The sequence below is a fragment of the Dipodomys spectabilis genome, unplaced genomic scaffold (assembly GCF_019054845.1).
Source record: "Dipodomys spectabilis isolate Male_0828 unplaced genomic scaffold, ASM1905484v1 ptg000052l, whole genome shotgun sequence".
Lineage (NCBI taxonomy): Eukaryota > Metazoa > Chordata > Mammalia > Rodentia > Heteromyidae > Dipodomys > Dipodomys spectabilis.
Window position 1 is genome coordinate 3,521,592 of NW_024870729.1, and position 23,306 is coordinate 3,544,897.

The window sequence follows — 23,306 nt, forward strand, 5'->3', positions numbered from 1 at the left end:
CCTCTCACCTTGCCAACTTCTGTGAGACATCACCAGTGATCTCATCCCACAAAGTAAGTTGTCTTTTGTTTTCATAGTACTAGTGTTTGAATTCAGGGTTCCCGGCTTTAGGAAGGTGGTCTGTCACCTAAGCCATACCTCCAGCCTTTTTGCTTTATTTTTCAGATAGGGTCTTGTGGTTTTGACTGGAGGCAGGCCTCAGATCATAAGTAAGAGGGCCTACTTATGCCTCAAGCTGCTAACAGAGGCCTGGACTCCCATGCCTGGAACAGAAAGTAGATTTTTGTTTCCTGGTACTGAGGCTTGAACTCAGGACCTGGGCAATGTCCCTTAGCTCATTTGCTCAAGGCTAAGTGCTCTATCACTTGAGCCACAGCTCCACTTCTGGCTTTTTGCTGGTTAATTGAAGATAAGAATCTCAGACTTTCCTGTCAAGGCTGGCTTTGAACCAGGATCCTCAGATCTCAGTCTCTCAAGTAGCTAGGAGTGAAGGCATGAGCCACTAGCACCCAGCTCAGAAATTACCTTTTAATTATCGTGGTTTCCACAATAAAATATTTTGATTCACTTGTCATCAAACTCTTGAAGCTGAACATGGAAAGCCAGGATCAGTGTGAGCAAAATCACCTCACTATTCATTCAAAAGTATCAGAGCATCTGGCTGGCATTCCTACCCCTCCCCATACTGTGTGAGAGCAAAGGCCAGTGGGTATGGACTTGGTCCTTTTGTGCTCAAGAGGCCATGCATGGTGGCAGCACCATGAGCAGCAGGAGAGGGGCCATGTATATGGACAGAGTATTCAAGCTATAGGGCCACTGACATCTTTGCAGTGGCTTTTGAGCTGCAACTTGAACCAACAGACCCTTGTTACGTCATCACTAGGATGGCAAGAAGGACACACTATGGCCTCCCACCTCATATATCTGGAGACCACCAGCTCCAGGGCAACTACTCCAGGCTCTAGGTGCAAATCCTCTGGCTTCCTGCCTTGATTACCACCTCTTACCCAAAGCTACTGTGGGTTCCGCTTGGTGCCCTAGTAAGCCTCCAGGCTGTGTCCTGCCAGTGCAGCTCTGAGCTACTCTGTGTCAGTCACACTACAGCTGAGGGAGCAGGTCAAGCCTCTCTTACAGAACAGAGACCTCCCCTAGAGTCAAGACAAGTTCTCACCCTGTTCATAAACCCTTCTCAGCCGTGAACATGCGTGAAAATTAGGGGCTGGGGACTGTCCCTGAGATTTTTTGTTCAAGCACTCTGCCACTTGAGCCACAGCACCTCTTTTCTTGAAGGTAAGAGTCTCACGGACTTTGAACTGCAATCCTCAGATCTCAGTCTCCTGAGTAGCTAGGATTATCATGTGAGGCACCAGTGCTGGGTCCTTACTGCTTTTCCCACCATCCTTCCAGCTGCTCCCCAGTCAAACCAAGCTTCTCCTGACTTGCTCAGCGCCTTTGCACTTCTATCCCTTCTTCCATGAATGATGTTCCCAAATACCACATGTCTCTCTCCCTTTCTTCTTCCAATTCTCTCAGGCGACCTCCCTAATGACTGCGTCTTTGCTTTCTCTATGGTGTTTCTCACAAGCCGTTACATGTTTCTTGGTTCCATGGTTGGTGACAATCTCCTCTATCAGCATAAACACAAGAGATCACAGCCCATCTACTTTGTCTAGCTTCTCAGTACCTAGAACAGAAGCTGGCATAAGGCAGGTGCTCCCTAAATGCCACAGGGAAGTGGCTCCACAGCCACCCAGGTGTTGCTGCATTACCTGCCTCCATTCCCTGCATTTGTCAATGCAGCACTTGACACCCTGGAAGGCTGCTTATCTTTGGGTTCCAGGGTCAAATAACCTCTTGCTTGTTGTCCATCTGCCTTCAAGCTTGGCAGGATCCTCCTCAGGAACTCAGGAATGCCACACCCCACCCCACCCCCTGCCCTTGGCCAGCTCATGACTCATTCCTTCCTCCATGTCACATCCACATCTAGCCATGAGCATGGCCTTCCCTCCACATGCACAGATCAAGCTCAGAGGGTTGTTCTTGAAGTCTTCTTTCCCCAACACCACCATCGTCAGGCCTCTGGCTTTGCTCCTTCTCCACAGTCATCTCTCTTACTCTTATATAACCTCTGTACCCTTCATCTGTTTTCTCAACAGAAGATGGTGGTGCAGTTTACAGCACATCCTCATCATGGTACTCCTGTGCTAGGCTCATTCTTCACTTGCCTCTGCTCTCAGGATAATGATCAGATCCTTAACACAGCTTCTACAGGAGACATTTTTAATCAGGACACACTGATACAGTTGTTCACTACTAAAATATCTCTGTTCGTCTTGGTTAACAGCCAATGTCTCCAGCTTTTTGCTACTACTGATATCTGCTTCCCTGGCCCAACTCTGTCCCTTTTCCTGAATCAGCAACTACAGGGCTAATACACACACACACACACACACACACATACACACACACACACACACACACACACACACACACACACACACGAGTAAAGGGTATATACCTAAGGGTATATTGTCCCAATTGCTGAACACTGGAAATTCCAGCTTGATTGTAGTTTTACCTCATCTAATCCCCTTTGCTCTCTGTTCTGGGCCTTTAAACTCTGTTCTTTTTCCTGCCTCTGGGACTTTGAATGGCTATTCTTTGGATTAGAATGCACTTCTTTCACCTCACTGAACCCTGCCCATCCCTTCAACTCATCTCTGATATCTGACTCTAGATCATGCATCTTACCTTTTCTCAGAATATTTTAGACTTTTCCTGATTGGTACCTAACTTAGATTAGGTGTTGCATATCTCCTTGTGGAGTTATCTGATGATCAGCTCTCATTGCCAGTAGGCTGCATCTTATGAAGGCAGAGGGCCAGGGATTCTTTTACTCTTCTTTCTCATCACTGCAGTCAAGGACTCTGCATGTGTATGGAGAGGCACAGGTAGAAGCCAGATACATGTTGTAAAACATGTTGTAAAACACTGATGCTTTATACAATTGGTGAATAAAAGAGCCAGCACTCATGTAAAGACACTGGGTGGGAGAGGTCAGTGCCTGTGTGCACTTAGGCAGTCATGTCTTCTATAAACAGAATAATGATGATAATAAAATTAATAGATATAACCTCTGTAAAAAAGGAAGCTGCCCAAATATTCATGTTGCTTATATAAACAGAGAGCTCCTCTTGCCATACTCCTGGAGTAATTACTTCCTTCCTCCCTGGCAGCAGCCCTGGCTCTTTGCCCACAGGGCCACATGGGAGAATGTGGGGGACTTATTGAGGAGCATGGGTAGGGTAATGCTAGTTCCATCACAGTACAGAGACTCCAAAGACCCCCAGTCTTGCGCCCAGGACTAAAACCTAGTGTTATTGTCTCAAACAGTGAGTGCAAACTTCATGGAGGAGATGAAAAGCTCCAGGGGTCATTAGGAGGCTGGCCCTCTGACCATCAGAAAACAGCAGTTCTTGCCTTCACTTAAGGCCCAGTTTAGCTACTGTGCCTTCCCTAGCACTCTCCTCTCCCCTCTAAAGTAGGAACTGAACTACCCTGCACAGCCAGGGAGGCTCTGGCCATTCCACCCTGCTCCTTTCCAGGGACAGCCAGCCACCCATGGTCACCTGCAGCTGCATAGTCACCAGCCCAAGACATAGACAACAAAAGTCCAGTTCTTGGGACCTCTGGGACAAGCAGGCAGCAGGCACTTGAGAACAGTAGGTCTATATTCCCTTTTCCTACACTTCCTCCATGCAGCTGGGTCTCTAAATGATCCTGAGGGCAGTTAGGATGGAGGTCTGGAGCTGAGGCTAGAGCCAGTCCATGCTGTCAAAAAAAAGTGCATAGAGCCGGCCTCTAGTGGTTCACGCTTGTAATCCTAGCTACTCAGGAGGCTGAGCTCTGAGGATCATGGTTCCAAGCCAGCCCAAGCAGGAAAGTCTGTGAGACTCTTATCTCCACTTAACCCCAGGAAACTGGAAGTGGTGCTGTGGCTCAAAGTGGTAGAGCACTAGCCTTGAATGAAAAAAGCTCAAGGACAGTGCCCAAGCAAAGTTCAAGCCCCATGACAGAAAAAAAAAAAAAGCATAGTCCCTGGTCACCTGCTGCTCTGAGCCAAAAGTGCCCAGGAACCCAAGGGACTGGGTAGGCACATCCACAGATCAATCTAGCAAAGCCATCCCCTTGATGGTTCATATAGAAAATGAGTCCTGGCTCAGGAATTCTATGCTCAACTGTCACCATTCAGCTAAATAGCTTCCTCAGAAAGCTGGAGCTGTACACTTCAGAAGGCAACTGAGGGTCACTTTTCTCTGGTAAGCATGGACCAAACTTCAGAACTTACCCTGCTGGCCAGGGAAGAGAGGGAGGAGTGTAACGCCCTCCCCTGGTAGAGGATAGCACTGCAACTTGTGCTGCAGCTTCTGGGGTATGGTGGAAGGTGCTTGGGGCTTCTTCCGGTCCCACACAGTGGCACAGCAGGACTGTCATCTGTCCTCACCTTTCTGCTTCTACCTCCTTCCCCCAAAGCAATGAGTACAGAGTTTCTATCTGCAGGCATGTTTTACTATCTATCAGGGTCATGGTTCAATCACAGTGAAGGCTCTGACCATGCATGTGGGAGTTGGTACTTCTGGGTGGGATGGGAGGTAAAGAAAGGGAGGAGGCTGGCTTCTCCCCATCCAGCCTGCATTCCCAAATCCAGACTCATACTGCACCTCCAATCATGTCCTCCAGCCATGGTCATGGCTCTGCTTCAAAAATGCATCTCAGCTGCCTGCCCCTCTCTGAGCCTTCTACTGTGCCTTCTTTCAGCCAAAAGACCAACACAAATCTAATGGAATATCGACTCTGAGAAAGAGCAGGTTGCATTCTACATTTTCAACAGGGCCTGGAGGGACAGGGGATAGAAGCACACTACCCATGAAAAAGGCAACCTGCATCCTGGAAATGTATTTCTCTTAGCCTGAAGCTATCATCCAGGCTTCTACAGTGCGGAAGAACTGTGACTAAACTGCTAATGAGAGAAGCCAGTCTGAATGCAGCTAGGATGCAACTTCTAGGAGTCTCCAGAGACACCAAAATCTCAGAGCAGAAGGTAGAAGGGCAGCCAGGGGCTGGAGTGGGGGAAGGAGGAGCTGTTTTCTAGTGGGGACAGAGCTTCACTGGCCATGTGAATGCAGAATTCCATAGCGTGGTGGTGGCAGATCATTTGCAAAGGAAATGTGCCTAGCATAAGCAAACTAGGTAGTAAAGAATAGTGAAGTCAGATCTATTTCAGCACACCTAAAAACAATCGTGAAAATGGTTAAGATGATTTAATCAAAAAGTTATAATTGTTTTGATTTGCATTTCTTTTATGGCTAGAGATGTTGAGCATTTTTTCACGTGTCTATTGGCCATTTTTACTTCTGAGAAGATTCTCTTTAGCTCATTAGCCTATTTACTAATTGGGTTATTGGATTTTTTGAGAATTTTATGTTTCAACTTCTCTGTACATTCTAGATATTCAGCCATTATCTCTTGTGTAGCTGGAAAAAGTCTTCTCCCATTCTGTAGGTTGTGTTTTTCTTTTTTTTTTTTTAACTGGTCCAAGACTGGGACTCAAACTCTGTAGTTGCAGCCACTTTTGCTCATTGGCTAGCACTCTACCAAGTAGGCCATACTTCCAACCCCTGTAGGCTGTCTTTTTAGCTTGTTGGCTATGTCCTTTGCCCTGAAAAAAAAAAACTTCTAAATATGATGCAGTCCATCAGGTGCCGGTGGCTCACACCTGTAATCCTAGCTACTCAGGAGGCTGAGTTCTGAGGATCCCAGTTCAAAGCCAGCCCGGGCAGGAAAGTCTGTGAGACTCCTATCTCCAAGAAACCAGAAGTGGTGCTGTGGCTCAAGTGGTAGGGTGGTAGTCTTGAGCTGAAAAGCACAGGGACAACACTCAAGCCCAGAGTTCGAGCCCCACAACTGACAAAAAATAATTGATGTAGTTGCATTTATCCAGTCTTTCTTTGATTTGCTGTACTTCTGGGTCTACTCAGAAAGTTTCTACCTGTGCCCAGGAACCCTGTTTCCCCGACTCCTACCTGTAATAGTTTCATGGTTTCAGGTCTTACATTGAGGTCTTTAATCCATTTTGAATTGATGCTGGTACAAGATGATCTATAAGGATTGAGATTCCACCTTACTCTAGTTAGAATGGCCATTATCAAGAAAACAAACAATAACAGATACTGGAGAGAATGTGGCCAAAAGGGAACCCTACTACTACTGTTGGTGGGAATGTAAACTTGTTTAACTGCCCTGGAAAGCAATATGGAGGTTCCTCAAAAACTTAAACATAGAACTACCCTATGATCCAGCAATTCTACTCCTGGTATTTACCTAAAATATTACAAACTAGGATACAGTAAAGCCACAAGCACCATGTTTACTATAGCACAACTCACCATAGCCAAGGTATAGAATCAGCTCAGATGCTCCTCTATGGACAAATTAATCAGGAATATATCACACATACATGCATAATGGAATTTTACTCATCCATTAGAAAGAATGATAGTATACCGTTTATAAAGAAATTGGAAGAACATGGGGAAAATTATGTAAGTGAAGTAAGTCAGGCCCAGAGAGGGACAAAGGATCCATATTTCCTCTTATATGTGGAAGCCAGATTTGGCTTATAAACTCATAACTAAATATGTTGGGTGGTATGCAAGTATATATAAACATTAACTGGAATATGGTAGATTGAGATCTCAAATAGTATAATTCCTTAGAAAACCAAAAATCAAAAGCCAGGCACAAGTAGCTCACGCCTGTAATCCTAACTACTCAAGAGGCTGAGATCTTAGGATCGTGGTTCAAAGCCAGCCCCAGCAAGAAACTCCATGAAACTCTTATCTCCAATAAACTACTTGGAAAACCAGAAGTGGTGCTGTGGCTCAAGTGGTAGAGTGCTAGCCTTGAGTTGAAGGGCTGAGGGACAGCGTCCAGGCCCAGAGTTCAGGCCCCACGACCACCAACAACAAAAAAAGAAAGCCAAAATCAAAGTTCAGCAAAATAAAACACCAGCAAGTGAGTACTCGAAAGGGGGGTGGGATAGGGTCAAGGGAAAAGGAGTAGATGAATGAAGTAGGGAAGGGGGGGGAGGAGATACAGACAAGAATCCAGTGTAAAAAAAGAATCCAGTGTATATCCTACAAAATTAATAAAAGTGAGGAAAGCGTGGTAGGGGAAGAATGGATGAGAAAGTTGAAATGAGTGACATTGATCAAGATATATTGTATTCATAAACTTCTTTGTTAAATGGCAACTCCTTCATGCAACTACTTAAAGATAATAAGCTTTAAAAAGTTACAATTGAGGGATACAGGTGGACCCATTGCAATAATGAGATGTACAAGTCATTATATCGAAAAAAGAACTTTACAACTTTGGTGGGGGGGGGGGGATTGGGTAGGTGGAGGGGGGAGTATGGGAAGGGATGGGAAGGGGAAACAAAGAGGAGGCAACAATGCTTATAAAAAGTGTACTCGTTATCTTGCCTATGTAATTGTAACTCCTCTGTACGGTACTCTCACGATAAAAAAAAATAAATAAATAAATAAAGTTACAATTGGTCCAGTTATTCTAAATTAGACACTGAGTTAACATATGTACCTAACTCAATTGGTTATTAAAGAGCAACAACAAAACCCAAACAAGTCAGTAATCCACTGGCTAAGCCCTACACTGCTCCCTCTCCCGAGGCCTGGTTCTTCTCTGTTAAGATAGTGCACAGATCACCCCAAGCACATTCGGTTTCCTTCCAGCCCTGTTTGAGATCAGGCCCCTGGCTCATGGGTCATGAGCCAGCCAAGCAAGCCACTGCATCCCGAGTCAGGCTTCATCTTCCATCCTCTACACGGAGCACAGCCCCAATTGCCTTTTCCCAGCTCACTGCCAGGACTTGTAAGGTTGCTGGTGGACAAAGGAGGCATGATGTCCACACAAATACAGACTTCTTCAAAGTCCCTTCCTCCCATCTACTTTCAAAAGCCACATCTGCTAGAGTGAGGTCAGGGACCCACACAATTTCTAAGGGAAGGGGCAAAAGAGGATTGGATTATGGCCTCAGTAGTGTATACCCAAAGGGGGAAGCATCCCTCTGAGTAGGTGTGGATTTGGCCTCAGATGGCAAAAATCCCTGGGGTGTGAGATTCTGGGAAAAGGTGAGAAACACAGTTTCAGAGCTCTCAGGAAATGACACCAAACAGGAGCTGCTTTTTAAAAAGAACATGTCTGTCTCCATTACTTACCTGGTTGCAAGTGTTAATGTCCACCCCATTCCGCAAGTGGTCCAGAGCCTTGTCCAAGTTGCCAGATCGAGCTGCCCTCAGAAAGCTGGTGGCCGCATCGGCCTATGGGAAAACAATAGGCTATGAGTGTCTCCATTGTTAACGATCTTAAGGTTCTTTGTGCCCCAGGCCATGGCAGCAGTTATTCTACTCTCCAGTTAGAACACCTTGTCCACAATATCCTCAGGCATATGAGTTCCCTTGGGCCCTCAGCTGGACTGTTCTGGGGCCCAGAATGGGAGGTGTGCTCCCATTCTTTGAGGATTTCATAATCAAACATTCTTGACCAGGACCGCGGGGGTGGGGAGTGGCAGGGGAACCAGCCTTTGAGAGAATCCTGCTCCTGTTCATACAGAAAATGCTCAGCAGGGTCAGAACTCACTGCTTCTAGATTTCAAGGCTCATATATTGCTGTAGATTCTGCAAGGGCTCACCTAGGCCCAGGCTCCAGTGAGTTGTGAAGGAGGCCAGAGAAGGAAGTAAGCTCAGCTCTTGATACAAGGCTTATGCTTTGCCATCAGCCCAACCTTGTTGCATTTCACAGGTGATATACAGCCACATGTGCATGTTGTGCGGGCTCACAGACACAGATGTAGACTGTAGGCTTCCCCAGAGATAAGAGGCACAGCAGGACACACAGGCTAGTACAGCTCTGAAATTCTGAAACTTAACCTCCCAGGTCTGGCTCTTAACAATCAGATACTCTGTCAGATGTCTGGGATGAGAGTGAAGATCTTGCCTTGGGAGCTGGATTGCATTAAACATATGACAACTAGAGAAGGACAATGGAAAGTTTGCTGCTGAAGATGAACGCAGGAGGAATGAAGGGGTCAAGGCCACAGCAGCTGCCCTAACTGTAGCAAGCACCTTAAAGTGCGTAGCTCTCAAATCCATCTTCTCATCTGTAAACTGGGGACAGGAAGGCCTTTCTCATATCCTGTGATGCTTCAATGAAATAGCTTACTTCATAAAGTGTGAGTACAATACTTGATGTGCAAAGCTGAGTTTATCAGGTCAGCATGGCTAAGTGTCCTGGGTGCAGTGGCTCAAGCTTGTAGTCCTACCTATTTTGGAGGAAGAGACCTGGAGGAGGAGGTTTGAGGCCAGCCTGGGAAAAAGAAAGCTCACAAGACTCCATCTCAACCAATGGCTGGACAAAGTGGTTTACATGTATTTGTCATCCCAGTGATGCAAGGAAGCACAACAGCTGGGTGCAGTGTGAAGACCCTGTCACAGCATCATAGCTGGGTATAGTGCTGAATGCCTATCATCTCTCCCCCCACCCCCACCCCTTTGGCAATGGGAAGAACAAGTAGGAGGATCACAGCCCTGGGCATAAAGTGAGATCCTACCTCAAAAATAACCAAAGCAGGGCTGGGGAGGTGGCTCAGGGGTAGAGCGCTTGTCTTGCATGCCTGAGGCCCTGGGTTCAATTCCTCAGCACCACATAAGCAAAAAAGAAAAAAGCCGGAAGTGGCACTGTGGCTCAGGTGGTAGAGCGCTAGCCTTGAGCTGAAGAGCTGAGGGACAGCGCCCAGGCCCAGAGTTCAGGCCCCACGACCAGATCCCCCCCCCCCAAAAAAAATAATAACCAAAGCAAAAAGGGGCTAGAGGCACAAGTCAAATGGCTGAGTGCTTACCTTGCAAACATGAGGCCCTGAGTTGAATCCCTAATATCACATACACAAAAGGTTGAATGACTTGTGAATGTGTGTGTTGCCGTTCCTGCAGATGACCTCACCTAGTGGCTTCCTCTGCATTGCCACTCTCTCTCATCTGTCACATCTTCAGAGCATGGGTGATGTGCTAAATGATGTGCTCCCAAAAGGCAAGGCACATTGTAAGCCCTGTAGCCTGTGACTGCCCTTGTTTGAAAGAGATCTTACTGCTGTAATTAAGTTGTGGCTCCTAAGATGAGATCATCTAGATTCCCTAGGTTGACCCTTACAGCCATGGATAAGTGTCCTTCAAGAAAGAAAAGGAGAGAGTTGGAGGCAGAAAGTAGAGGGCTTAGAGCCTTAACCATGGAAACAGATGTCTCCTGAGAGCCCAAGATCCTCAGCCTGAATCCTGAGGAGGAAGCATGGCTCTGCACAGCACACAGTCAGTCACTCGCACTTCTAGCCTCTAGAATGGGAGAAGAAATTTTGTTCTTTGAAGCTACCAGTTTGTATTAACACTTGTCATGGCCGGTGCAGGAAACTAATATATAGATGACTCGAAACACTAAACATAAAAGACTCAAAATCCACAGCCATACTTTCCAACAATGCTATACAATGAAATTCTGTGCTATGCACCTTTGCATTTAACAGTGAACCATGGTAGAAAAGAACCATCAATATTAGATCTTCCTTCCTTGCTGCCACCCTTCCCTCCTCTAGCATGTAAGCTCAGATACAAGTTATGACCCATGTTCATACTTTACTGCCACCAATGTGGCAGGATATCCCCTTCTTGTCCTCTTTCTTGTCCTATTTGGTCTGGCCCTAGTTACTTCCTGGACACTTGGCTCCTTTTTTCTTCCTTCTAGGTCCTATTGGAACCCTGCAGGATGCTACCCTTAGACACGGTTTCCAAACCTAGGATCCATAAGACAAAAGTTTTGTTTCAAAATCATTTTAAACATGTCTCTCTCTAGCTAATGAATTTATGCAAGTTGTGTCTTCCCAGTCAGATTGTTTATTTCTCAGGCCTGGGACCAAATCTTCTGTTGGTTTCGACAAAGCTATGCATGTCTATAAGGCCAAGGCTGCCACTGCCCAATGGCCTTAGCTCTCAACAGCTGGCTGGGCCAACCTGTCCATTGGTCCCCATGTATGACCTGTATTCCAGAGAAATCAGACTCAAGGTCTCTCTCTCAGATAAATACCTATGGCTGCTGATTCACAAAGGATGTCTGCCTGCAACTAGCTAGAAGGAAAACACATTATTCCCCAAAACTAAGAGTGTTAAAGAGACAAGTCCCAACCAATGAAATGTCTTTTGCAGTACAATAACAGGTTTGGGATAAAAACCTGAGAATGGATGGATAAAAATAGATGTGATATCAACGAATGACACTGTAGCTTTGGAAGCAAAGCAGCCAATCATGTCAGACAAGCAGATAAATCAAGGATAACAGAAGCCAATTTGGATTTCACTGAGGACAGCTAAACAGTTTTTTTTTTTGGTTTCTATATTATAATGGTAAAATTATGATAGTAGTCATTGATCCACACATATTACTGATATCTTTTATTGTTGTTTGCCTTTGTGCTAGGGATGAGCCCAGAGTTTTAGGGATGCTAGATGAGCCCTCTTCCATTGCTCCATTCCCTCCCCTCAGCTCCCAACAGTACATATTTTAATCCTCATGGCAATTTGTGAGGTACGTATAATTGTATCCCATTTTAAAATGTTTGAGTAGGCCAGGCATGGTAGCTCATACTCGTAATCCTTACTACTAATGAGGCAGAGCAAGACCCATGCAAAAATGTAGGAGACCCCATCTCAGCTAACAAGCTAGGTGTAATAATGTGTACTTATGATCCCAGCTCCATGGGAGATACAGGTAGAAGAATAATATTCTAAGGCTGGCCCTGGGCAAAAAAACCCCCAGAGACCCTGTCTGAAAAACAAGCGAAAAGGGTTATATTTGTCTGAGTGAATACTACCCAGAAAAGCAACAACAAATTCTGAGTTATGATAAATTAAAGCAGAGTGGCTGGACCTCTCCAAGTCTATTCATCCTACTTGGAAGTCTCCAAATTTTGTTATGTGTGACTGACTCACCCAGAAGTAACTTGTCCAAAGTCATACAACTATTATGTGGGTTTCTGGGATTTGAATCTAGATAGTATACATGTCAGCCTTTCACTATTCTATCATTTTGGAGTGCTCATAAGGTTCCTCCTCAAGTTTAGCTTTGGCTAGTGGAAGCCTTCTCTCGCCTTCTGCAGGAAGGAAGGAAATGAAAGAAAAAGGAAGGGAAAAGAATTCTTCATGAGACTCAAGTTACCAAGGACACTCTGGAAGGAATGAACCCTGATCAGAAACCAAATATTGTTACATGTGCACTTCCTGCATGGTGTGGTGTTAATGTAGCAATGGATGAGCAGATTAGGGGCTCCAGTGTCTTGAGAGGGAGAGGCTAGAAGCTTGTACGAAATGTCAGCATGCCTGTGGCACATGGGTTAGGTAGATTCTCTCCAGATGGTAAGAGAATCCAGGCCTCTTTAACCCTCCTCTGAGGGCGCCTGGGTATCCCCCAGGACAGATCAGGCTTTCTTTCTCAAGGCCTAAGCATACAATTCCCCTCTGAATGGATGAGCAGCCACTAAGCCAGCATCCCCATCTCTAAGCAGCTATAATAAGGTGGTCTGCATATGCAGCTCTCTTTCCCAAGACTCATTAAGGTAGAACTCCTGGGAAGAGAGTCTGAGGGTTTCTTGGGGGCACATCTATGTAAGACAGGTAGGTGAAACTGTCTGCTTGGATGGATGGGTGTGAGTTCCAGCTCATCACCTTAGGTTTTCCTCTAGGCTCCCTTTTGCCAGGAGGGGGCTCCAGGGGAAGTATCTGTGTGTCCCTTTAATCCCCCCATTAGGCAAAACATTAATAAACTCTGACTCTCCCATCTGTTTTTGTTAATTTTCTTCCCAGAAAGCTGGGCTATCAGCTCTACCGTGTCTGGCCAAGATAGAATGAAAATTAAGAGTGGGAATTCTGGCGATCCTTTCAACCCTAACACACTTGCAGGCCCTGAGGAAATCCCCAGTGACCCTTTGTGCACCCAGCCTTAAAGGCGAGCTGGGTGGTGGGCATTTGAACAGCCAGGGTAGGCTTATTTTTTGTGGGGGTGGGAAGAACCTGCCTGTTATTAATCCCCCCCACACACACACACATTTGTTGCTGTGTGCTTCAGCCAAGTTCCCCAACCTCGTGGTCAATAACTCACAGCTGGGCTCTGTCTGGCCCCCTGCAATTCTGTCTTCCTTTCTAGCCATTCATTACCTGCTCCCTAGGGGAGTGTGTGTGTGGGGGGGGGGGGGGGTAGGATACATTTCTAAGAGTTTAGGGTCAGATGTGACACTGCCCAAGCCAGGGCCTAGCCCAAGGCGTCCCCACGACTGGATTTACCGCAGGGTCCTTCCCGGGTAAGGGGTGCAGCTTCGGTGGGATGCGCGCCCCCTATCCAACTCCAGGTCCAGCCCTCGGCCTCTGTGGCCATAGTCTGTCCGGAGGAATTTTCCTCTGGATTATACCAGCCGGCTGGACGCCGGTGGGAGACAGCTTCTAGAAGGGCGGCCTGGCGCGTCCCCGCACCCGCCCCGGAAAAGTTGGCGCGAGCGGCCGGCGGTCAGCCGCAGCCCGCAGCAGAAGGCTCGGCGCGCCCCGCACCGCCGCGGCCCCCTGCACCCGGCCGCCAGCAGCTGCTCCACTCACCGCAGGGTCTGGCCCAGGCCTGTCCGGTCGCGCTGCCATCGTCGGGCGCTCAGGCTGAAATCTGAGAACCCGGCCCGGTTATCTGCTGGGCGGCGCGGGGAGCGCGGACGAGTTACGCGGCATCCGGCTAAAAATACGGGCTCCTGCCCGTTCCGCTGGCTCCGGCGCCCAGACCCTGGAGTCCGTCCTCCAGCCCGCTGCTAGCCAGATCTCTCCATCCTCCCCACCATCGCCTCCGATGGGAAAGTTAATGAGAAGCAATCTTCAGGGAGCAAGCTCTGGCTGAGCCCCGCCGAGGGGCCGCCCGAGCTGCAGGTACCGATGGCCCGGCGGGTGCACAGCCGCCTCCCGAGCCGCACCAGCAAGGCACCCCGGGCCAAAGGAGCTGAGAAGCTCCCAGCTGCATGGCGCTCTTGCCTTCCTCCTGCCACGCCGGCTGCCTTTCTGAATGGGCGTCGGACCTACAGAGAGCCCAGGGTGAGCTCTGGGAAGTCTATGTCCTGAGGTCGATTTGCATGTTTTGAGCTCTGCCTTGGTGTGCTGAGAGGCTGGTGAGCCAGCCCGTTGCAGACTGCGTGCATGGAGGCAGGGGAGAGCGCGGCAGGCGTGTAACTATTGCATGCCTCCCCTCTCCTGCTGACTGGCAGCAGAAATACCACCCCCAGCCCAGCCGTGTCCTGGAGCACGTGCCCAGGTTTATGCCCTCAGACCTCCCCACCTTTCATGAGGTCGTTCCAGGAGCAGATGGTAAAAGCATCAGGGATTGTTACAAGTAGGCACAACTATGGCTGATGAGAAATGGTCGGGAAAAGCCACACTGGGTGATTGGGCAACAGGTAACACTGCTTGTTCACAAGGCTACTTGTTCAAAGCACTAGCCCATTTTCATGCTGTCTCAAGTAACAGTGTACAGACAACCAATGCTCTTTGCTGTTCCCACTTATTAGCTGATAGATCTCCTTATGGAACTCTCATGGCCACCCATAAGGTAAACAGTGCGGTTACTATTGTATGGATGGAGAACCTGAGCTCAGAAAGGAGAGTCAGGGCCACCAATTGACTCAAACTCCTTTCACTAATAGTATTGGCAAGGCTCAAAACCCAAGATGCTCAGTGCTAGAAAGACAATGTGGAAGATGCCCCCAAAGGGTAGAAAATGCAAGATTGAAAGTAAGCTGTTCTTGACAGCCACAAAGAAGTCCCTGGGAATCTCTAGGCTAAGTAAAGATAGGAAGGCCAGAATGTTGTCCAACAGGTGAGTCTAATGATTGTGTACTAATGCAAATAACTCCTTGCTATGTGAATGAAAACGTGCACATGTGTGTATCCCCACACCCACACACGTGAAGACAGCGTTCTCCAGGCCCAAGGCTCCCAACACCAGTGGGGATGGAACTTGAGGACAGGCATGCTCTAGAAAACTGACAATTCCAATGCTACTATACCAATAGGGAATGTCAGTCCAGAGGTGGGCAGCCACTGTCCTCCTCCATTGCTAAAACACTGTATATCTTTTGCCATGTGCCTCTTAATTGCTTCCCTTTGCTAGAATTTTCTATGAACAAAGCTTCAATTAATAAGTTAGGTTACTGGAACATCCCTGATCAGCTCAGGGAAGTATCTCAAGGGATATAAGGCATTGTTACAATACTAGTATTTAGTATTGCACTATTCCAACTCAAAATGAACATGTATATTTGGAAAAACACCTTTGCAATTGACTTGCATAGTAAACTGACAAATAAGAGTATTTATAAAATTAACTTACTATGAATTGCATTGAAAATGCACAGTTCGATGAATTTGATATGTCAATTACCTCTAAACTTTCCTGGTGCCTTCTGGCAATCCCCACCTTCTGCCAGCTGGTCCACACCCTTGCCAATAGTTGGTATGGTCATTCTTAATTTAGACATCCTAATATGTGTATGAGTAGTCTCATTGTGGTTTTAGTTTATATTTCCCTTAACAGCTAATAAGACCTTTTCAAGTGCTCATCTGCCATTTACTATCTTCTTTGGTGATATATCTGTATATTTTGCTCTATTCTCTCTCTTTTTTTTTAAGTTGGTTGTAGGGCTTGAACTCAAGGCCTGGGCACTGTCCCTGAGCCTCTTTGTGCTCAAGGCTAGCACTCTACCAATTAAGCCACAGTGCCACTTCTAGTTTTTGAGTGATTAATTGGAGATGAGTCTCATGGGGACTTTTCTGCCCTGGCTAGCTTCGAACTGTGTACCTCAGATCTCAGCCTCCTGAGTAGCTAGTATTACAGCTATGAGCCACTGATGCCCAACTTGCTCTATTTTTAATTGTTTTATTCTTACTGAGTTTGAAGAATTCCTTGAATAGGGTTATTTGTCTCAAAGGTGAAGTAAACTGTAATCTTGCGAGTGAAATGATCACAGGCCAATTTTTTAAAACTCCAGTTCAGTTTTAGTACCTAGTTCTTCTAACTCTTAAAACCAGTTTTCAAATTATGTAAGAAAGTTACAGAAAGATGGGATAATCATAGTGGGCCAGGAGCTGAAGACAACCCACTGCACTATGAATAATGGAAAAGATACCAAGGAAATACAAGGGACTTCAGCACCCAGGTCTGACAGAATCCTTGGCTTAGTCATAGCCTCATTAGGGTTGAGGCTTTGAAACTTATTGGAAGAGTCAATCAAAGGCAAGAGAAGAAATGATACAGCTGCAGGCACCGTGTTCAGTAAGATGTTCAGTAAGATCTAAGGTTAAAGGAACTGAGATGATTAGCATTAGAGAAGAGAAAACTAAAGGTTATGACTCTTACCAGGGCACCCTAAGGGGCAGAGATTCCATGGTGCCCTTTCCTAAGCATAGCAGCCAGCCACTGACCATGGCCAAATTATAAGCTTCTCATGAGCAGGGGCAGCCAGAAGCTCTCAACAAATCCAGACCTTCTAATCTAGCCTATGGCTTTGTTTTATCTACAGGGGTTTTTTCCTCAAGTTTATTATATTTTGCCAAGCATCTCTCTGCTGTTCCCTCAGTGTGAAAGTATAATGAAGTACTGGGGGCCTTGACTGGGGAGATCTGTCCTCTAAGCCATGATAAACTATATCAGGAGGAAGAAGAAAGGAAAGAAAATAGCCAGGTAAGGTGGCACATGCTGTAATACCAGCACTCAGGTAGAAGGCCAGCTTGTTTACAAAAACACATCCAACAGACGGAACAACATCTAGTGGGCAGAACTATAAGCCTTGGCTGGCTCGCTTGGTGAGGTGGCTGGCTCCAGGATGGTGGGAACTGGGACAGTCTATAAGTTATGTCTTCTATAAACCCTATTGGGCTGGTCAGCCATTCTTTACCCCTTCCCCAGACTGGGAGAACACTTTTGGTTTGTGGTGTTTGTTTGATCAAAAGCCTAGAACAAAGAAGACCCACCCTCCAGGATACTAGTCGGAATCAGGATGGCTCTATTGGAGGATCAGACTAGGGACAAACACAGTTCCAGAGAAAGGCGTGATGGCAATGGACATCTTCAGCCCTCTTGGTCTATATCACAGTGCCTTGTTTGCACTGTTGTAATCCTTCTATGTAATCAGCTCAGCCATGGAACTGAATAATGGCATGTTCTGCTTTTCTGAGCTGCTTCTTAAAGTATCAACATTAGCAGGTCTGCCATTGACTATGTTTGTTTTGATAAAGGAAATTACATTTTGAGCACTGGTTTCAGCTTCAGCAAAATGAAAACTTTGCCTGCCTCTCTGGGTAGATGTGAAAATGCTTGGCATACATATGACCCATAGCAGGTGCTTAGTCAATGATGGCTCAGGCTCTTTCCTCCTTCACTCCCTTCCTGGGATCCTCTTCTCAGCACTGTGTTTGACAGTGGATTAAGCCCTAATTTTCTAGGGTAGAAACACCCTAGACTCTTGGGGAGGAAGTTTAGCAAAAGCTTTAGTTGGGAAGAAGGAAGCTTGGCTGTAGCAAGAAGACCTGAGGCTTCACACACATTCTTTTCAGTTTTCATCTCCTCTGCAAAACAAATGACTTTCTGATGGCACATCCACTGGAAGCTGTGCTCCCAGCCTTTGCCTGACAGCTCCTTTGGCAGTGTCCTGTTTGTCTACCAATCCAATTTTGTTCTTGACCCTTCTTCTATCTGCTCTATCCCTCACCCACGCAGGGAGTTACCCCAATTCCTTTAGGCTCTGGGTGTCACTGATAAGGGTGGGTACAGGAGCTCCACCCTTTACCGAGAAAGGGAGGCCAGTTTATCACCACTTGGGAGCCAGACACAAACCACCCAGGGGAGCTCATAAGCCATTCAGTGCATCACTGCTGGGAAAATGTAATTCCTCATATATGCACAATTGCCCCCAAGCTTCTGTTCCTCAATTAATTAGGCAGTACTTTTATGGGATGTTCCACATAATATTCTACTGACTGAAATGGGGACAGCTCAGTGGTAGAGTCTGGGTTAGAATGTGTAAAGCTCTGGGCTCCATTCCTAGCTAAATAAACAAATAAATAAATGTCATGCTGAATTGAATAAGAAATACAGTCTGACTCACTTATTAAAACTTTGTCATTTCTTCTGAACATTTATAGTAGGACAAACATTTGTAATTTGTTCTTTATATGACTTTCTGTGGTGAATTTTCAGTGGTGGATTAGGTAACCCTGGGTGCTAGGCCTCTTCAGATGAAGTGATTGCAAATGTGGGGGTCTATTTAGGGAGGTGACCAGATCCGGGTATCAGGTCCCATAGTGTTGGCGCTGATCTCTACCATGTTCCTTTTAAGAGGGCTGGCAGCCTTGAAGTCTATTTTTAAACATATGAGAAAGGTGCTCAGAGGATTCCAGATAGCCCAACATTAAACTGGAGATCACTGCATGCTGGGGAGGGAGTGTGGCTAGGTATAGGATTTTTCCCTTTACATACGCAAGGATCCCCCTAATTCCTGGAATCAGTTATGGGCTATAGTTTCCAAAGGATCACTTGAGTTGCAGACCCACTCTTTGGCATGGTCTCCCTGAAATCTGACTCCAGGTGAGCCAATAAATTTGAGAAGAGCTCTCTATGCTGCCTCTGTGCTTCAAGATTGAAGATTTTCTGGTCCAGTGTAAAAAAAAAAATCAAGATATTATTTACACACTGTCAAATCACATGTTTGGATCCTTGCCTTCTCCAGCACAGTTGAGTCTTGTTAAGAAGTTTCACCACATTTGAGCTCCCAATGGCCACTGTTCCGGAACTTAGTGCCCAGTTCCGGGGCACACTGGACCCGAGTCACAAGTCTAGGGAGACAGGATTGTTTTCCCAACAGTGAGAAGTAAACAAGCAGTCAACATCACTGTCTCACCAAAGAGCTAGATGAAGGGGACAGAATGTTTGAAGTACAATAACAAATCTCAGCTTTCAAATCCATTTCTCCATGGAGTAGAAGAGGGAACTGCAATTCCTAGGATCAAAACACCTTGACAGTGAGTAAATATTTCTTCTGGATCATCAGAGGAGAGGACAAGAAGCAAGGGGTCTTCTCAGATTTGTTGGCTCAGATCCCAGACCTAGCACTGAGGAAGCTACACACAGGTTGTTGAATGGAGCAGGACTAAGCTGAGCTCCCCAGAGCAACCAAATAAAAACCTCTGCCAGGCTTGGTGAAAACAAAAGACATGATCTTAGCATGATGCTGGCCACACACCAAAGACTCAGTAGACATTAACTGCACTAATGTGTACAATCTCTTCTGACTTTAAAATGAGACACATTAGTAGAAACAAAGCAATCAGATGTCTTAGCTGTTTGAAGAAACTGTTCATGTCTACATGGCTCCTATGGGGTCAGCCTTGGAAATACTGTTCTTTCTCAGATGGGGACTTCACAGTTGCTTCCCATTCCAGAGCCCTGGGCCATACAGCAGAGACAGGATCCCTCTCTGTCTTTCTTCTACACTTCCATCAGGACTAAATTTCTCATCCTGTCTAGCAGAGACACTCTGCTTCTTCAAGACAACATGACACACATTCCTCCATGACTCTTGGCTTCCTTGCTGATGGGGAAGGTATTGGGATGTCATGAGCATCTGCTGTCATTGAGTGTACTGGCCCATGTCAGCAACCATGCTTTAGCTTCCCAGTAAGGAGCTGGCTACATTTGGAGCTGACACTTCACAATATACTGTTGATTTGGGAACCAAAACTCCAGGGGAAACGAGCCCTCTGGAAACATGCATGAGTTGTTTTTTGAGAATGGTCCTATTTACTCAACGACTTAGAGTGTTTGCAAAAATCACAGAAGCTGTCTCCATAGCCTGCTAGGGTAGGAAAAGGAGTAGTAGACACTAAGGAAACTACAAGCTTAAATACACTTGCTGTGGGGCTGGGAAGGTGGCTCAGTGGTAGAGCGCATGCCTTGCATGCATGAGGCCCTGGGTTCGATTCCTCAGCACCACATAAGCAAAAAGAAAAAAGCCAGAAGTGGTGCTGTGGCTCAAGTGGGAGAGCACTAGCCTTAAGCTGAAGAGCTGAGGGACAGCGCCCAGGTCCAGAGTTCAGGCCCCACGACTGGACTCAAAAAAAAAAACAACCCACACTTGCTAATATGGAAAAAAAAAATTGTTGTGAAAATGGGCTGAAGAACTGTCAATGGATGCAGTTTCTGAGGCCATCCACAGGCTGCTCCACTAGCCTCTGTAGCATGCCTATCTGGATCCAGTGAGGGTCCCATCTTGTTTAGAAATGCAATTCTAGAGCAGAAGAACCACAATTTGAAGCCAGCAGGACTGTTTGGTCTCCTCTGACTAGCTGAAGATTCCAGTGTGGCCCAGAGTTTGTTGAATGCTAAACCAAGGCCTTTCCAGGATGAGAAGGTATCCTGGGACCACTACTGGGAGGTGGACCATGACTCTGCCCTTAACATTTCACTAGAATAACAATTACATAGAGATGAAAGAGCAGTGAGGAGAAATGGCCTGGAAAATAATAATGGACTAGAATACAAGCCAGTTGTTGAAAGTACATTAGATATTGTAACATAATTAATTAGTCATCTCATCTAGCCACTAAGGTAGTAACTATCACTGTCCCTACTTTACAGAAGCAGCTGCTGAGGCCACCTGTGGGCAGGATGAGGCTTTGGGTAGTGCATGAAGTGGAAGGGAGAAGCTACTCTGAGCTTTGATCTCAGATAAGCCAAAGGTATTTCTAAGGTAGAGGAGAAAAGTAAACTTCTCCAGCAAGATTTGTTCAATCCTGGACAATAGAGCATCTTTAATGAAATTTCTCTGTATTCAGAAAAGACCATAGTCACTAGTCAGACACAACTAATACAGACAAATGGCCCACAGGAGCCAGGCTTCCAGGCCTGGAAGATAGAAGCTGTCCTTTCAGGAGCAATGGGATAGGAGAAGGGAAATGTGTGCAACAGGATGGCTGAATTAATGCTGTCTACTTCACTGAGTTTTCTGGAATGATGGTGGCAATAATGATCCTGTCATTTCAGTTGGCCTTCCCAACTAGGCCAAAGAAGCTCCTGAAAACATGTGTTGAACCTTCCCTGCTGGCCCTGAATTGCTGACACCCAGACTAGCTGACCAAGGAGATAGAACCTGACAAACTCTTGGCTAGGGAACTCAGCTCTACCCCTTTCTCCCAGTCCTGGTGGGAAAAGGCTGGTCTTCTGGCCAAATGCTGACTGCAAAAGTTCTTCCTCCTTTCCAGAGCCAAAGCATTGCAAAGCAATTAAGCCATAACCAGCCTACCTACTGTTGCCTAGATTTTGTCATTCTCACATTTCACAGGGTGATGGGCTTGTTCCTCCAAGATCCTCATGAACCCTTTTAATGGGAGATGTGGGAGCTCCCACTGGAACAGAGTGTCATCTGCCTTCTGTGTTTTGTTCCTATCTGCTTTGTACAGCCAAGGCAACAAGAGTAGGTGCCACCAAAACTCTTCATATTATTCTTAATAATTGAACTGAAACCACATCTTTCTATTTAATCCTCTTATACATTCTAGCCAGCTATCTTTTCACACAGTATTTTCTCCACTTCCTTTACAATTATTTAAAAGGAGAAGGGAACAGGCCATACACCTACCTTCTTATCTGCAGGAGACCCTAGCCATAATGAATGGATTCCAAGGTATGTTATATCTTAACATCTCTACCCTGTACAATAACAAAGCAAAACTACCTGATCCCCTTTTTAAACCTTAGCATCATATCTTTTGGAAAGAAATAAAATCTTGGCTGTTTTGATATTCTTGACATGTCAAAAGTTCTGTGACTTTATGAAATGAAGACCGTATTTCTACTCTAAAAGCTATCTTGAGGTTCACTTCCAAAATTGCTTTTCAAAATATCACTGACCTTGAACTTTTAAGTAAGGGAATGTTATTAGAGAAAGAATGGGAAAAATGGGCAGTAAACCAAGTATTATTTTTATTATTTTTAATTTTTTTTGTCGGTCATGGGGCTTGAACTCTGGGCCTGAGGGCTGTCTCTGCACTCTTCAGCTCAAGGCTAGCACTCTACCACTTGAGCTACAGTGCCACTTCCCGTTTTCTGGTGGTTTATTAGAGATAAGAAAGAGTTTCACGGAATTTCCTGCCCGGGGTTGGCTTTGAACCTCGATCCTCAGATCTCAGCCTCCTGAGTAGCTAGGATTACAGGCATAAGCCACCGGCGCCCGGCAAGTATTATTATTATTATTATTAATAGTAGTAGTGATACCCAAAACATTATCACTTATGGAGTGATTCAGCTGGTTCCTTGTTCCCAGAGATAGAGATTTCCAGGATTTCTGATATAAGATGTCAAGAAACCTGACAATTAACATTACCATAGGAGATCAATCTTTAGTCCCTCAAGTGGTTTTCAGGGAAAGGGAAGAGAAATTCCAATACGAAAACTCGAGTTGTCTAGACATGTGTTTCCTTGTCCACACATTGTTCTTCTATATGTCAGCTATGGTACTACCAGGCATACTTGGGCAGCCAACACCATAGAGAGATACATATACTACAGCGGAGGTGAAAGATACACTTAACCAGGAAAGCGAGCAGAACAAGAACAGGGTTAAATAAATACTCTGTAAGACAATGGCTCAGAAGATGCATCTAACAGTGTACAATTATACACCAAACAGAGGCTCCCACAAAGAGTACAAGAGTTCAGGGGAGGTGGAGAGCAGAGAATTCTACAGTACTCAAGGAGGCATTTATATAGCAGTGAGATCTTCCAGAATCGAAAGGGTTACTAGCTCTTAGGAGGTTGTGGGCTCCAATTCAACAATCCTAATGCAGCTTTGGTGCCCCTAAGCTCTGGGTGTGTGGTTCTAGAAGATAACAAGGGGAAAAAGGAAGGCTTCCAAGCTTGGACGGAGCCAGTGGATCCAGAGCAAACCCTGGTCAACGAGAATAATCTGTCAGGAGCAGACGGGGGTGGGGTTGGGAGAGCTGGGGAAGAATGATGGAAGGGGTGACATTGATCAAGATGCATTGTACTCATAAATTGATATGTTGAACCAAACCCTTTGTACAACTATTTAACGATAATAAAACAAGCAAACA

At 45.9% G+C, this 23,306-nt stretch overlaps 1 protein-coding gene across 6 annotated transcripts in view; it reads right to left on the reverse strand.

Moving 5' to 3' along the window:
- The window catches only part of Ank1 (ankyrin 1), a 132,151-nt gene that overhangs the window by 93,047 nt on the left and 15,798 nt on the right, over positions 1–23,306 (reverse strand). For all 6 annotated transcript variants that reach the window (XM_042679429.1, XM_042679427.1, XM_042679426.1 and 3 more), the window contains exon 2: positions 8,298–8,399. In XM_042679429.1, the coding sequence (XP_042535363.1) occupies positions 8,298–8,399 (102 nt within the window). The remainder of the gene's footprint in view (positions 1–8,297; positions 8,400–23,306) is intronic.